This window comes from Bos indicus x Bos taurus, chromosome 5, assembly GCF_003369695.1.
Source record: "Bos indicus x Bos taurus breed Angus x Brahman F1 hybrid chromosome 5, Bos_hybrid_MaternalHap_v2.0, whole genome shotgun sequence".
In the NCBI taxonomy this organism is placed as follows: domain Eukaryota; kingdom Metazoa; phylum Chordata; class Mammalia; order Artiodactyla; family Bovidae; genus Bos; species Bos indicus x Bos taurus.
The window spans coordinates 22971584-22988462 of NC_040080.1; the positions used below are offsets into that span (position 1 = coordinate 22971584).

Below are 16879 nucleotides of genomic sequence, written 5' to 3' on the forward strand. Positions count from 1 at the left end.
ATCTTCATGGTTTTCTCGGGGTCCGTGAGGATTGCCTGCTCCCAGGGACCGTCCTTCAGGGTTGCCTCTGCTAGGTCCCAACGATCCCCTCCTAGTCCCCAGGCCGCTGGAAACCACCGACCCAAACATTTATGAGCGCGCACTGTGGGAAACCTAGCTTCAGCTCCGCCCCCTCGGCGCTCCTCGGCAGAAAAACGGACGCCGCCTCGCTGAGGCTCTGTGGACATTGTAGTTTCCTTTCCAGTCCACCGCGCAGAGACCGCGGGGAGGGAAACTACAATCCCCAGAATGCTAAGGTGCTACGGCAGCCGAGCGGGCCAATCCGCGCGACGCGCTCCAGCCCACCCTCCGGTCTGGGCTGCTCTCCAGGGCGTCTGTAAACACAGCCAGAGCCTGTCATGGAGGGGGAGGAGGAGGCGGCGGCGGCAGCGAAGGGAGGCGTTCTGGGCCGCCTCCAGGGTCCGCTCTGCCATTCCTGAACTGGTCCCTCGTCCCCGTGACTGTGGCATCAGGGAACCGAACTGTTAGGCGAGAGGAGGCGGTCAGAACCATATCCCCTTCTTCCCCCGGGGCGGGGCCGGGCCGGACCAGGCCGGCTGAGCCGGGGGAGGGCCGGCCTGTCTGCCGAGATGGATGACAGTAAGGTAAGTCCTGGGGTTTGCACGCTCCCCTGCCGCCGCCGCCTGCTTGTCGCTAAGTGCCCGTCCCGCCGCTGAGCCTCAGCCCCGTCCACCCAGCACCCAATAGACGTCTGCCTTAGACACCCCTGCGACTCCAGCTATGACCCCAGGTACCCAGACAAGAATTGAGGGAACAGCGGGCTGCGTTCTTCCAACAAGGGCCCACTCCGGAAAAATCACACTCAGGGCAAGCTTGTTGGTCAGCTTTTCCAGGTGGTGCAGACCCTAGTGCTCCCGAGATAAGTGAAGAAGCTACTGTGCTTTTTCTTTTTGCCTTCCGTTGCCCCCAACCAGCCTTTTTCCACATCGGAGACCTAAACTAGGGCACCCTGAACCGGCCCTGTTCCCCTAGACCGTCCCCTTTTCTTCTCTCAGGCTCCTTTACTCAATGCCCCATTCATATAATCTGTTCACTCCCCCTCTGAGCTATTTTCCTGTGGTTGGTTGGAACACTCTGCTAATCTCCTGTTGCTATTCGTCCAAAGCCTGGAATCTAACCTCTAGAAAGCCTTCTTCAAGAAAAGAAGTGAATTCCTTCTTGTTAATCTATGCCCACTCCCTCTTCGCTTATGCTGGTCACTTATCCCTGCGACGTTAAGATAACAGACAATATTCATTATTGGTTAATTCATATAGTTTGTTTATAACCTTCCTGTCTTTACTCGTTAGTGTCATCTAGTTATGTGTCATGAAGATAGTGATGCCCAGTTAATTGATCATCAGCTTATTGATGTTTTAGAATGTTTAGAAAGTTCGCCTTTTTTTCCTTTAAGGCATCAGACCCTAGAATTTGCCAGTTTTCAAAGCAGATACTCCTTCCCTCTGCTTTACTTTCCACTGTCTCTGGCATGCTGCTTTTGAGAGCTTTTTCCTTCGTTTGGGTACCCTTTCCCCCTCCACCTAATCAGTAACACTTTGCTGCTATTAAGTTTTTGTTTGACACATCCTCAGAGAGGCTGAAAAAAATCTCCATCTTCTCTGTGCTGCTTGTGTTACTCTCCATCATCTCCTCTTCCTATTCCCGTGGGAGGCTCTGAGAAAAGTGACAGCAGGGACAGCCCAGGGCACTGCTCTGGAAGTAGGACTCACCTCTAGGAACCTTTACTTGGAAAGGGGTAAAGCCCTCCTAATAGGAAGTGGGATTTCCAAGTCAGAAACAGGGAGTTCTAAAACTTTTCTAGAAAAATCAGAAGGTAATTTTCCATAACAGTCTTTGCCAGCTTGATCTTTCAGTGTTAATTTTGAAATTAAATCCGAATACTGTATCCACTGTCTTTCCTAGATACGGCTGGCTGGGAAAGGATGCCAAATTAACATAGTCTTTAGTCTCCGTGGTTGGAGACTCTCATGGTATATTCTACAGAATTTTTGGTTGTTTCTTTTTCAAACCTTTGAAATATTTAATAACTTTCTCAAAGTCTTCAGTAATCTCAAATAAATTCAAGAAAAAAAAAAACACAGGATTTTGAGTTATTTTACCTGCCTATAAATCACATAGAACTTATTTCTAAAACAAGCAAGCTGTAGTGGAGGGTATGGTGTTACGGTTTTGCCTAAAAGAGTGAGGTTAAAATTTGCAAGTAGACTATTCATAACGATTCACAAGTAACTTCTTAGATGGTTCATAGGTAAGCAAAATGAATTGAGTTCTCATTCTTTACTAATTCATTGTTTTTGTGGCAGAAACCAGCAGTTTCTTTATTCTTTAATGATTTTGGAAAAGGAAATCCATTTCAGATGTATGTGGATGGATATTGCTTCTGTGAATATACTACTTTCACTTTGAATACATGTCGAAGCCATGGATGAGTAATATTTAAATGCCATGTACTGCAAGATTGGACTACTCTGTGAGGAGTCAGGCGGTATGAAACGGCCTTTTTAAAAGGCTCCCAATCCTGCCTTTCCCTGTGCTCTAATTGTTACAGTCCTGCGAAGTTGTATTGTTCTCCCAGTATATCCATCCAGGCTCACACACACAACACATTTTCCCTCCCATTATGTATGGGTGATGGAGTCTCAGGTTCTGAGGGAAGCTACAGTAGGGAAGCCGAGGGTTGGGGCTTGGAAGTGTGGTTGTGCCGGTGAGAGCATAAAAGATGACAGACCGACTGACAGAAAGGCCAGGGCAACAGGACGAGGACAGAGTGGGCAGGGTCAGCAGTCAGAGAGAAGCAGTGTTTGAATGAACAGGTCAGGAAATAGAATGACACTGTGACGACCTCTCTTTATAAAGATTCTGTATTCTGAGTTGTTTTCATCAGTGGTGATGAGTGAGTCTGCAAGAGCGCTGCATGTTCTGCTGTCTGGTTTCCTGGAGTCAGAGCAGGACAGATTGGAATGGCTGGTGCAGCTTTGCCTCCCAAGTGTCTAGCAATGTGCCTGGTACATTACATCATAGAGTACTGGTTCACAAAGACTAAGCTGGATTGGAACAGAGAGGCATTAAGGAGACTGCTCGAGGTGTAGCTGGGATTTATTAATATTCATCAATGTGCTCTGCTGAGCCAGAGTATACAGACTACAGCAAACGGGAAAAAGAACGCAAGAGACAGAGTGGGTATCTAAGACTGAGGGCTTGGGGAAGTGCTGAGTAGCAGATCTCAAATTCTGATTGAGCAGATCTCTACTTAACCTAGTTAGGAAGGAAAAAAAAAAATCTTGGTTGAGTTAACCTTTTTGAGCTTCTGTTTTATGTTAAATGGTCACTGCCTTTTTCCCAGGCTTTGTTGAGGATCAGAGATCATGCATAGGAAGCATCAAGTACAGAGTAAACACATACTAGGCACCCAGAAATGTTACCATTGTTACATTACCTGGCAGCGATGTCCTTGGTCTTCTGCACAGTGCAGCAGGCACCCGAGATGCTCACTGTAGTCATTATTAGGTGTGTGCTCTTTCGTGATATTTGCAGCTGTGTTTCCCCCATACTACCCTCCTTTCTTAATGATGCCCCCAAATGGGACAGGAACAATGGAATGGGACGTGAAATGGCCCTTCCCTGTCAGATTGTGTGAGAATGGTAGTCTCTTGAGCCCACCTATGTGTCCTCCACTGGAGAAAAGTGTTTCTTTTTATGAAAGCCTTTTCTCCCTAACCTGCTGCATTCAATTATAAAGAAAATTGAAAGGAGTCATTTTCAGGGGCTTTGATCATAGAGAGTTCTTATTTCCAATTTTATATTTGACTTTCATGTTTATCAAATGAATGAATGAGTGACTTGAAATACCCTAGATAGCTGCGTTCCTGCCACAGACAAAGCTGATAAAAGATGACATTTCTGTATAGCCTAACTATAATATATAATGTATAATATATAATGCCCTATATGACATTTGCTGCTACTGCTGCTACTGCTAAGTCGCTTCAGTCGTGTCCGACTCTGTGAGACCCCATAGATGGCAGCCCACCAGGCTCCACCGTCCCTGGGATTCTCCAGGCAAGAACACTGGAGCGGGTTGCCATTGCCTTCTCCAATGCGTGAAAGTGAAGTCGCTCAGTCGTGTCCGACCCTCAGCGACCCCATGGACTGCAGCCTACCAGGCTCCTCCGTCCATGGGATTTTCCAGGCAAGAGTACTGGAGTGGGGTGCCATTGTCTTCTCCGATATGTTTAGGGCATCGATTTCCACTTGAGGGACTGGTGAGAAAGTCCCTCTCTGGCCTCAGAATACTGATATGAGCTGCTGTTCTTCTGCATACTTCCTTTCCACCTGAGCTCCGCACAATTATCTTAAAATGCCTTATACCTTCCTTACCCCTTATGTCTTTGTTCCATTCAGTTGTTCTGAGTAGTGCTGGTTCTCACAAAAATTTTTACTTGGCCAAAAAATCTCTTTGACATTCCCAGAACTCAGTTGGTAAGGAATCTGCCTGCAATGCAGGAAACCCAGTTTCGATCCCTGGGTCAGCAAGGTACCCTGGAGAAGTAAATGGCAACCTGCTCCAGTATTCTTGCCTGGAAAATCCCATGGATAGAGGAGACTGGTAGGCTGCAGTCCATGGGGTCACAAGAGTCAGATACGACGTAGTGAATAAACCAAACCAGAGCTGTCCTTTGGCCCCTAAAGTCCCTCCTCTTGGCCCCTTAGCCATCCTTTGCTACAGCTGGAACTGCCCTCTTTGGGCAGTGACAGAGCTCAGACACTTTCTACCTTTTCTGTCCTCCTGATCCATCCATGCTTTCAACAAGACCAAGGCAGAAGAGCCAGCTCCTTTGCCAAACTAGACAGCTTGTTAACATTTTAAATGTGCCCCCTTTTCCTGTCTAGGTCCCATGTACATTGGGGTACCTCTGCAGATATCAGTTGAAATTGAAGTTTAAATAACCTTATTCAGAATGTTTTGTGCTTTAAGATTTTCACAAAAGTTTGTTCATTTATTCATTTCTCCATTCTTCATCAAACATTTGTTGGACACCTAATATGTACGAGACATTGTGCTAGACAGTAGAGATTCAGAGATGAGTAAGAGTTTATAATATTCTCAGGAACTGATGTTTCAGTGGACTAGATAAACATACAGAAAAATAACTACTGCGTGGTGAGGTGAGAAACGAGGGCAGTGACAGCAAAGTGCTTCGAGGGCACCCAGAATGGATGCCTGTCTGGGTCTGTCAGACATGGGTTCACACAGTAGGCATGAATCTGTCAGGAAGAATAGAAGTGCCCCAGAAAATGGGAAAGAGGGAACATCCTATACTAAAGCATATTGCACTGGAAAATAAGTATTTTGGTACAAGCTGGAGCAGGAGTTGGGAGATTTTCTGTAAAGGACCAGATAGTAAATATCTGTGGGCCATGTGATCTCTGTTGTAATTACTCAACTCTGCCATTGAAACGTGAAAGCAGCCATAGGCAGAACGTAATGAATGGGTGTGGCTGTATTCTGATAAAACTTTATTTCCCAAAACAGGCAGCTGGCTGACTTTAGTCGGCCAGGTGGGCTGAAGTTTGCTGATCCCTGAGCTGAGCATAAGGCACAAGTAGAGATGTGGGCAGAGACAAGGATGGAAAGATAACCAGGTGCCCGATCAGGATTTGCTTGGCAAGTTAAGCTAAGAAATTTGGGAAATCTGATTTCTACCACTTTCAAGCTATTATGATTTTGGACAGATTATTTTTTAAATTGAAGTATAGTTGATTTACAATAGTACATTAGTTTCAGGTATACAGCAAAGTGATTCAGTTATATATATATATTTTCAGAGTATTTTCCATTATAGGTTATTATAAGATATTGCATATGGTTCCCTGTGCTATACAGTAAAGCCTTGTTGCTTATCTATTTTAATCTATCTGTAATGCAGGAGACCCCATTTCCATTACTAGGTCGAGAAGATCCACTGGAGAAGGAATAGGCTACCCACTCCAGTATTCCTGGGCTTCCCTGGTGGCTCAGATAGTAAAGAATCAGATGGCCCGCAATGTGGGAGACCTGGGTTTGATCCCTGGGTTGGGAAGATCCTCTGAAGGAGGGCATGGCAACGCGCTCTAGTATTCTTGCTTGGAGAATCCCCATGGACAGAGGAGCCTGGTAGGCTACAGTCCATGGGGTCACAGAGAGTTGGACATGACTGAACAACTAAACACAGTGTGTATCTATTAATCCCATAGTCCTAGTTTATCCCTACCCACCTCCCTTTTCCCTTTAGTAATCATAAATTTGTTTTCTGTCAGTGTGTCTTTTTTTTTTTTGTATATAGGCTAATTGGTATTATTTTTTAGATTCTACATTAAGTAATATAATACTTGTTTTTCTCTGACTTACTTCACTAAGTATAATATTCTCTAGGTCCATCCATGTTGCTGCAAATGGCAATATTTCTTTTATTTTTTATAACTAATATTCCATTATATATATATATATATATATACTATATATATATATATATAACACACACATATATTCATTATACACACATACACACACAAACACACACACACTATATCTTCTTAAACCAATAGTCTGCTGAGGGGCACTTGAGTTATGTCCATGTCTTGGTTATGGACTTTCATAGTGCTGCTATGATCATTGGGATGCATGTATCTTTTTGAGTTAGAGTTTTCTTCTTTTCTGAATATATACCCAGGAATGGGGTTGCCGGATCATATGGTAGCTCTACTTTTGTTTTTAAGGAACCACCATAGTATTTTCCATAGTAACTGTACCAATTTACCTTCCCACCAACAGTGTCAGAGGGTTCCCTTTTTTCCTACACCCTCTCCAGTATTTGTTACTTGTAGACTTTTTGATGATAGCCATTCTGCCAGGTGTGAGGTAAGCACCTCATTGTGGTTTTGACTTGCATTGCTCTAACAATAAGCAACATTGAGCATCTTTTCATGTGCCTGTTGGCTATCTGTGTGTCCTTTAGGTCTTCAGCCCATTTATTGTTTACCTTTTGATACTGAGTTATGTGAACTGTTCCTATGTTTTGGATAGTAACCCCTTGTCATTTGCATTGTTAATAAGTATTATCTACCATTCTCAAGGTTGTCTTTTTTTTTTTTTTTTTTTTTGGTTTCCTTTGCTGTGCAAAAGCTCTAAAGTTTGATTAGTGCCATTTGTTTATTTTTGCTTTTATTTTGGGACACTTTTGCCTTGGGAGACTGATCAATGAAAATATTGCTATGATTTATGTTGAACAGATTATCAGAACTGTATTTCATTACCTATAAAATAGATGGGTTAACTTTATTGAGTTAGTGTAAGAGTTAAGAATGAAATGTTACATGTATTAGAAAAAAAAAAACATAGTGCATAAGGGGTTCAAAATAAATGCTTGTTCTGTGTGACTCCTCCTCACCAGCTTGGTTACACTGCTCACAAGAAAGACCTGAGCTGAAGACGATGCTGGAGACTGTTAGAATATAGGTGTATGCAGCATGCATAAAATCCTTGAAGGGTGAAGAAGGTGGACAGGAGAGAGAGCTAGAGACAGAACCCTGGCAGACTATAAAATGATCAGAAGAGGTGGAGGAATAGGATTCAACAAACTGAAAAGAAGAGGTTAGTGATATAGGAGATCCACACACACACACACACAAAAAGGATTAGTATTCCATCTAAAGGAAGTAGGGAAAAAGTATCCACTGAATTTCAAAAATAGGAGGTGGTTTGTGAACCTAGCAAGAGAAGCTTCAACAGAGTGATGGCGCTGAAGCCGAAATGTAGTGGTTGAGGGAAAGTGGGTGGGAAGGAAGCAAAGAGAGTTGAATACAGTGTGCAGGCCGACTCAGATATACTGTAGGTTCACTTACAGACTATTGCAGTAAAGCGAATACCACAATACAGCAAGCCTCGTAAATTTTTTTGTTTCCCAATGAGTATAAAAGTTATGTCTACACTAGACGGTAGTCTGTGTAGTATAACAGTATAATGTTATTAAAGTATGCTATTAAAGTATGCTATTTAAGTATGCTAGTAGTAGTATGACAGTATGTTATTAAAGTATGCTATTTAAGTATACAATAGCATGATCTCTTTAAAAAAAAAAAAAAGTACATCATTGCTAAAAAATGCTAACCATCGTCTGACAATGCCGAGTTGCCATAAACCTTCAATTTGTGAAAAAAAAAAAAAAAAACGCAGTAAAGTGAAGCACAATGAAATGAGATATGTCTGCAGACCACTGTTACTGAGTCAGTCTATAATAGTTTTGGGGATTGCTAAAATATATGTATAATCGTATTACATTTAGCTTCAAACAGTTAACAGCAAGGGGAGGGGAGGATTAAGGGTTAGGAGAGGAGAGGCAGGGGTGAACACTCAGTCAGAAATGCCTGCTTTATCTTGTTTCTCCTCTGTTGACTAGAAAACCTGGCAGAGAGGTTAGCAGCAGGAAGATGGGATTAGACTTTCTCTCTTTCGGAAGAGCTGGTAAATAAAAGAGAAAAAGCCTGAACAACAGCTGTGAAGGAAGTTAAAGGAGCCTTAACCCCAAATGAAAGTGTAGCTGCTTGTTTTTTTTCTTTAAAGTGGTAAAGCGCAGTGTCTGGCCACAGTCATATGTGTCTTATTTTTCTTTAATTGATGGCAGATAAGGTTTCACTTTATGTTTTCAAAAGAAAAGTGAAACAGGCTTTCCTGCTGTTTTCCTTCTTAGCTGGGGTTGATGCTACCACTTCATGTAAATACAGTAGTTCTTGTACACTTAACAACTTGAAACTTTGATGAGTTGCCTTAAGAATTAGAGCATTAGGATGGAAATAAGTGCAAGAGGGGTGGTAAAATAATAAGAGTTATTGATTGGTTTTTCAGATTTTATATCCCTTATGAGAGAGGTTTCGTTTTCTTTTTTCTCTTTTTTTAAAAAAAATTACAACTTTTATAGGCTGGTGGTAGTGGTGGTCATAGTAATACCAATTTAAATTAAATTGCGAAATATTGTTAATTTTTCTTTGCATTTATTCATTCAGTCATCAGTCTTTGAATAAATGTCTGTCTCTGGGCCAGATGCAATGGGGACTGGAGAAGAAATAGCACAGCTTCTGTGCCCGAGGTGCTCACATCGCCTGAAGGCAACAGAACTTAAATCTGTGAGGCCACTATAACATACAGTTCAGTGTGATATTGACTGTATGTTCCAGAAATATGGAGAAGAAAAGTAACATGTGGACAGAAGTGATTGTCAGCAAGAGCTTTGCAGAATGAGGGCCAGGGCTGACTGTAACCAAAGAAAGCTTAGTATTTGCGGGTTTGGATGGTGGGATGGGGGTGGGCGGTGTGAAGAGGGAACATTTAGAGAATTGGTGAGGACAAGTAGGAATTCAGGGGGCAGGGTGAGGTCCCTAAGGACACTGGCATGACTTGCTGGGGTAAATGAAAGAGAAAAATGGCTTGGTGAGTGGGAGCCTGGATGTAGCATGTTGAAGAATGGCCTCTAGAAAGATATATCCACGTGCTAGCCCCTGGAACCTGTGGATATCACCTTATATGGATAAAGAGGGAATACTAGATGGCCCCAAATGTGATTTAGGTAAGGATTTGAGAGGATGAGTGTACCTTGGATTCTCTGAATGAGCTGTAAATCCAGTGATAAATGTCCTCCTAAGAGTGAGGCCAAGGGCTATTTGAGAAACAGATGTGGAGGCAATGTGACCTCAGAGGCAGTGATTGGACTGATGTGGCCACAGATGAAGGAATGCTCATGGCCACCAGCGGCTCCTGCAAGCGGCAAAGGATGACTTCTCCCCTAGAGCCTCTAGAGGGAGTGCAGTCCTGCCAAGAACAGAGAGAATACATGTCTGTTGTTTTCAGCCACCAAGTTTGTGGTAATTGTTACAGCAGCCACAGGAAACTGGATTTGGTGACCTAGTAAGCAGAGCTGAGCCAGAGGTCTTTTCTTGAGCTGCAAAGAGACACAGCCTCAGTTCAGTTCAGTCTCTCAGTCGTGTCCAACTCTTTGTGACCCCATGAACAGCAGCACGCCAGGCCTTCCTGTCCATCACCAACTGCCGGAGTCCATCTAAACCCACGTCCATTGAGTCGGTGATGTTATCTAACCATCTCATCCTGTCGTCCACTTCTCCTCCTGCCTTCAATCTTTCCCAGCATCAGGGTCTCTTCAGATGAGTCAGCTCTTTGCATCAGGTGGCCAAAATATTGGAGTTTTAGGTTCACATCAGTCCTTCCAATGAACACCCAGGACTGATTTCCTTTAGGATGGACTGGTTGGATCTCCTTGCAGTCCAAGGGACTCTCAAGAGTCTTCTCCAACACCACAGTTCAAAAGCATCGATTCTTCGGCGCTCAGATTTCTTTATAGTCCAACTCTCACATCCATACATTACTACTGGAAAAACTATAGCCTTGACTAGACGGATTTTTGTTGACAAAGTAATGTCTCTGCTTTTTAATATGCTGTCTAGGTTGGTCAAAACTTTCCTTCCAAGGAGTAAGCGTCTTTTAATTTCATGGCTGCAGTCACCATCTGCAGTGATATTGGAGCCCCAAAAAATAAAGTCTGACACTGTTTCCACCGTTTCCCCATCTATTTGCCATGAAGTGATGGGACCGGATGCCATGATCTTAATTTTTCTGAATGTTGAGCTTTAAGCCAACTTTTTCGCTCTCCTCTTTCACTTTCATCAAGAGGCTCTTTAGTTCCTCTTCACTTTCTGCCATAAGGGTGGTGTCATCTGCATACTCGAGGTTATTGATATTTCTCCCAGCAGTCTTGATTCCAGCTGTGCTTCTTCCAGCCCAGTGTTTCTCATGATGTACTCTGCTGCTGCTGCTGCTGCTAAGTCACTTCAGTCGTGTCTGACTCTGTGAGACCCCATAGACGGCAGCCCACTAGGCTCCCCCGTCCCTGGGATTCTCCAGGCAAGAACACTGGAGCGGGTTGCCATTTCCTTCTCCAATGCATGAAAGTGAAAAGTGAAAGTGAAGTCGCTCAGTGGTGTCCGACTCTTATCGACCCCATGGACTGCAGCCTACCAGGCTCCTCCGTCCATGGGATTTTCCAGGGAAGAGTACTGGAGTGGGGTGCCATTGCCTTCTCCAATGTACTCTGCATATAAGTTAAATAAGCAGAGTGACAATATACAGTCTTGATGTACTCCTTTTCCTATTTGGGACCAGTCTGTTGTTCCATATCCAGTTCTAACTGTTGCTTCCTGACCTGCATACAGGTTTCTCAAGAGGCAGGTCAGGTGGTCTGGTATTCCCATCTCTTTCAGAATTTTCCACAGTTTATTGTGATCCACACAGTCAAAGGCTTTGGTATAGTCAATAAAGCAGAAATAGATGTTTTTCTGGAACTCTCTTGCTTTTTCGATGATCCAGGGAATGTTGGCAATTTGATCTCTGATTCCTTTGCGTTTTCTAAAACCAGCTTGAACATCAGGAAGTTCACAGTTCACGTATTGCTGAAGCCTGGCTTGGAGAATTTTGAGCATTACTTTACTAGCGTGTGAGATGAGTGCAATTGTGCAGTAGTTTGAGCATTCTTTGGCATTGCCTTTCTTTGGGATTGGAATGAAAACTGACCTTTTCCAGTCCTGTGGCCACTGCTGAGTTTTCCAAATTTGCTGACATATTAAGTGCAGCACTTTCACAGCATCATCTTTCAGGATTTGAAATCGCTCAACTGGAATTCCATCACCTCCACTAGCTTTGTTTGTAGTGATACTTCCTAAGGCCCACTTGACTTCGCATTCCAGGATGTCTGGCTCTAGGTGAGTGATCACACCATCATGATTATTTGGGTCGTGAATATCTAGGGGCCCTTAAAGTTTATTCATTTCTGTAATGATTAGGTATTACTTTTTCACAATAAAGAAAAACACACTAAAGTTATTTTAATAAGTGGAAAAGAAAAGTTAATTTGGATGTTCTTTGTAAGATAGATTAACCAAGGAAGTTAAGGACAGACATGGAGACATGGAAGAGAGACCTGCCAGGAACCTGTGGTAATAGTCTGTAAGTAGGGTAGTGATGTAGGAGGAATAGAAAAGAAGAACTAAATCAGGGATTTTGTAAAGGAGTAAATTGGCATGACTTCAGTGAGTGGGCATGGAGAGTTGAGGGAAATTTCAAAGAAGCATAAAGTGAAAACATTTGTTACTTAATCTCCTCACCACTCCCCCCATCAAGTGACTAGTGAGTTGGAGTAAATGAATCTAGTCATTAAATGAGTGACTATTTAGCATTAATATAGCAGTGCGTATAAAGCATCTGTCAGTTTTAGTCTCTTCAGGGAATTAGGTGTTCAGGTTAATGAGTCCTACCTGGGAATCTAGAAGGGAAATAGTCATGCTTGATGATAGTCATCTTGTGACAAGCTGCTATGATGCTAATCAGGGGACTTGGGTTCTAGGCTTTGCTCTGATGTTGAAAATCTTTGAACTAAAATTAGGTCATCCATGCGATGGAACAAGATAGAAAGCCCAGAAATAAACCCATGCACCTATGGGTACCTTATTTTTGACAAAGGAGGGAAGAATATACAATGGGGCAAAGACAACCTCTTCAATAAATGGTGCTGGGAAAACTGGACTGCTACATGTTTAGAGCACTTCCTAACACCACACCGAAAGATAAACTCAAAATGGATTAAAGACCTAAATGTAAGACCAGAAACTATAGAACTCTTAGAAGAAAACAGGCAGAACACTAGATGACATAAACCAAAGCAAGATCCTCTATGACCCACCTCCTAGAGTAATGGAAATAAAAACAAAAGTAAACAAGTGGGACCTGATTAAACTTAAAAGCTTTTCCACAGCAAAGGAAACTATAGGCAAGGTGAAAGGACAACCCTCAGAGTGGGAGAAAATAATAGCAAATGAAACAACTGACAACGGATTGATTTCCAAAATATACAAGCAGCTCTTACAACTCAATACCAGAAAAACAAACAGCCCAATCAAAAAGTGGGGAAAAGACCTAACAGACATTTCTCCAAAGAAGACATACAGATGGCTAACGAACACATGAAAAGATGCTCAATATTGCTCATTATTAGAAAAACGCAAATCAAAACTACAATGAGATATCACCTCACACTGGTCAGAATGGCCATCATCAAAAAGTCTACAAACAATAAATGCTGGAGAGGGTGTGGAGAAAAGGGAACGCTCTTGCCCTGTTGGTGGGAATGTAAATTGATACAGCCACTATGAAAGACGGTATGGAGATTCCTTAAAAAACTAGGAATAAAACTACCATATGACCCAGCAATCCCACTCCTAGGCATATACCCTGAGGAAACCAAAATTGAAAAAGACACATGTACCCAGTGTTCACTGAAGCACTGTTTACGATAGCTAGAACACGGAAGCAACCTAGATGTCCATCGACAGATGAATGGATAAAGGAGTTGTGGTACATATACACAAGGGAACATTACTCAGCCATAAAAGGGAACACCTTTGAGTCAGTTCTAATGAGGTGGATGAACTTAGAACCTATCATACAGAGTAAGTGAGTCAGAAAGAGAAAGTTAAATGTTGTATTCTAATGCATATATATGGAATCTAGAAAAGTGGTACTGAAGAATTTACTTACAGGGCAGCAGTGGAGAAGCAGACATAGAGAACAGACTTACAGACACGGAGAGAGGGGAGGAGAGGGTGAGATGTGTGGAAAGAGTAACATGGAAACTTACATTACCATGTGTAATACAGATAGCCAACGGGAATTTGCTGTGTGGCTCAGGAACTCAACAGGGGCTCTGTATCAACCTAGAGGGGTGGGATGGGGAGGGAGATGGTAGGGAAGTTCAAAGGGAGGGGATATATGTATACCTATGGCTGATCAGGTTGAGGTTTGACAGAAAACAAAGTTCTGTAAAGCAATTATCCTTCAATAAAAAATAAAAACATTGGGTCATCCATGAAATAGATCACCGTGTGTGTTGTGTGTGTGCCTGCATGCGCTCACACATGCACGCATGCATGTGCATCTCCTTACCAGCAGCATCTCTGTGTATTCTGATATCTTGCCCTTTATAATGTTATTATATGTCTGCTGCATTTCACAAGTCAAAATACATTAAAGGTAAGGACCCTATCTTCTTGTATTAACATTTCTAGAGTTTGACAGTGTTTGGGGCAAAGTGAGTGTTCAATAAATGGTTGTTGAATAAATAAATGAATTTTCCCCACCTTAACTGAAAAAGGTGAGGATAACAGTTTTCCCCTCCAGTGGTGTGAAATAATGTGAGCTGCCATGTGGAGGGTTAGGGTTAGGGCTTGTCGGCAGAGAGAATGAGTGCTGTCTCCCTGCACACCCTGAGTTGGCTCTGAATTTGTTTTTGTGTTTGTTCTGAAAACACTGAAAGTAAAATGATACAAAAATCTTTGGAATAGGACTTCCTCTGGACACTGGAGTCTTTCTTTTTTGAAGAAGCCCCTGAAGGACTTAAACCTAAATCATGCCTCCTCTTTCCACGGAAATTAAACCCACTGACTGGGGAGCCGGTCGGAGAAGGCAGTGGCACCCCACTCCAGTACTCTTGCCTGGAAAATCCCATGGACGGAAGAGCCCAGTAGGCTACGGTCCATGGCGTCACTAGGAGTCGGACACGACTGAGTGACTCCACTTTCACTTTTCATTTTCATGCATTGGAGAAGGAAATGGCAACCCACTCCAGTGTTCTTGCCTGGAGAATCCCAGGGACAGGGAAGCCTGGTGGGCTGCCGTCTCTGGGGTCTCACAGAGTCAGACACGACTGAAGTGACTTAGTAGCAGCAACAGCAGCAGCAGCATGCTCAAACCTTCCACCCCCGTCATGTTTTTTTCCTCCTCATCTGCTTGTGTCTCTGTGGCACCTTCATTTTTCCTTTGCTGCTGTTTTCTGTTCTCTAAGGTTCATGTCATTTTTAAAAATAGCCCATACTATAAAATTCATCCTTTACAAATATACAATTTTGTGATTTTTTTTTAGTGTATTTATTCAGAGTTTGCAGTGATCACCACTGTCTATTGATAATTCTAGAACATTTTCATCACCCCCAAAAGAATCCCTTATAAATAAACTGAGGTATATCCATATAATGGAGGAAGTTACTCATATTATTTAGTGATTAAAAAGAAGCACATTATTAAGCTCCAAAAAGGTGTGAAGGAACTTAAATGCATATTGCTAAGTGAAAGAAGCCAGTTTGAGTAAGGTTACATACTACAAACTGTACGACTCCACTACATGACATTCTGGAAAAGGCGAAGCTATAGAGATAGTAATAAAAGTCAGTGCTTGCCAAGGTTTCAGGGTGAGGGGGGAGGAATAGGTAGAGTGCAGGAGGTTTTCGGACAGTGGAAATACTCTGTATGATACTGCAGTGGCAGATGGGTTTGTCAGAACCCACAGAATTATACAACAGAGAGTGAACTCTCAAGTAAACTATGGTCTTTACTTATTAATACCAACATGAGGCTCATCAGTTGTAACAAATGTACCATGCTAATGCAGGATGTTAATAGAGGAGACTGTGTGGGCAGAGAGAGAGGATATATGGAACTCTCTGTACTTTCTGCTGAATTTTCTTGTAAACCTAAAACAGATCTTAAAAACAATCTATTCATTTAAAAAACAAACAACAAGCCCTTTAGCAGTCACTCCCTATTCTCTCCCTCCCCTTCTCAGCCCTAAGCAACCACTGATATGCTTTCTGTTGCTGTACATTGCCTGCTCTAGACAGTCTGTATAAATGGAATCATACACCCTTTTGTATTTCCACTTCTTTCTCTTGGCATGTTTTCAAGGTTCAGTCATGTTTTACCGTGTATCAGCACTTCATTCCCTTGTATGGCTGAACAATGTTCCACTGTTTGGATCCACCATATTTTGTTACCCATTCATCAACCTTTGCACATTTGGTTGGTTTCCATTTTTTACCCATCATGAATAATGAATGGTGCCCTGAACATCTGCGTACAATTTCTTATGTGGATGTATGTTTTCATTTCTTTTGGAGATAAAACAAGACATAGAATTTCTGAGTCATATGGTAATTCTGTGTTTAATATTTTGGAGGAACTGGCAAACTGTTTTCCAAAGTGGCCGCCATTTTCCATTCCCATCAACCATGTATGAAGCTTCCATTCCTCCACATCTGTACCAATACTTGTTCTGGGCTGTCTTTTTGATTACACAGCAGCAGCAGCCATCCTAGTGGGTTTAAAGAGGTATCTCATGATTTTGATTCACATTTCCCTAATGACGTTAAGCATTTTTTCATATGTTTATTGGCATATGTCTTTGGAGAACTGTCTGTTCAAATATTCTGCCCACATTCTAATTGGATTATTTATCTTTTTACTGTTGAGTGTGAGTGTTGTATTCTGGGTATGTCTCTTATGTGATTTACAGTTCTTTTCCATTGATCTCTATGTCTGTCCTTGTGCCAGTACCACACTATCTTTATTCCTATTGCTTTCTAATAAGTTTTGAAATCAGAAAGTGGGAGTCCTCTGCCTTTGTTCTTTTAAAAGATTGCTTTGGCTATTTTGGGTCCATTGTATTTCCATATGAATTTTAGGATTATCTTGTCAATTTATGCAAAAAGTCATCTGGAATTTTGATAGAAATTGTGTTGAATCTGTAGCTCAGTTTGGGGAGTACTCATCTTAACAGTATTAAGTCTACCAACCCATTAACAGGGAATGTCTTTTTATTATATCTTATTTAATTTCTTACAGTGATTTTTGTATACAAGTTTTGCAGTTCTTTCATTAAATTTATTCCTAAAT

At 42.2% G+C, this 16879-nt stretch overlaps 1 protein-coding gene across 1 annotated transcript in view; it reads left to right on the plus strand.

Annotated features, from left to right (window-relative positions):
• The first annotated feature begins 333 nt into the window (after positions 1-333).
• Positions 334-16879, plus strand: part of CREBL2 (cAMP responsive element binding protein like 2) — a 29566-nt gene continuing 13020 nt past the window's right edge. Inside the window, exon 1 of the mRNA XM_027541374.1 lies at positions 334-644. Coding sequence (XP_027397175.1) covers positions 630-644 — 15 coding nt within the window. The 5' untranslated portion in view covers positions 334-629. The remainder of the gene's footprint in view (positions 645-16879) is intronic.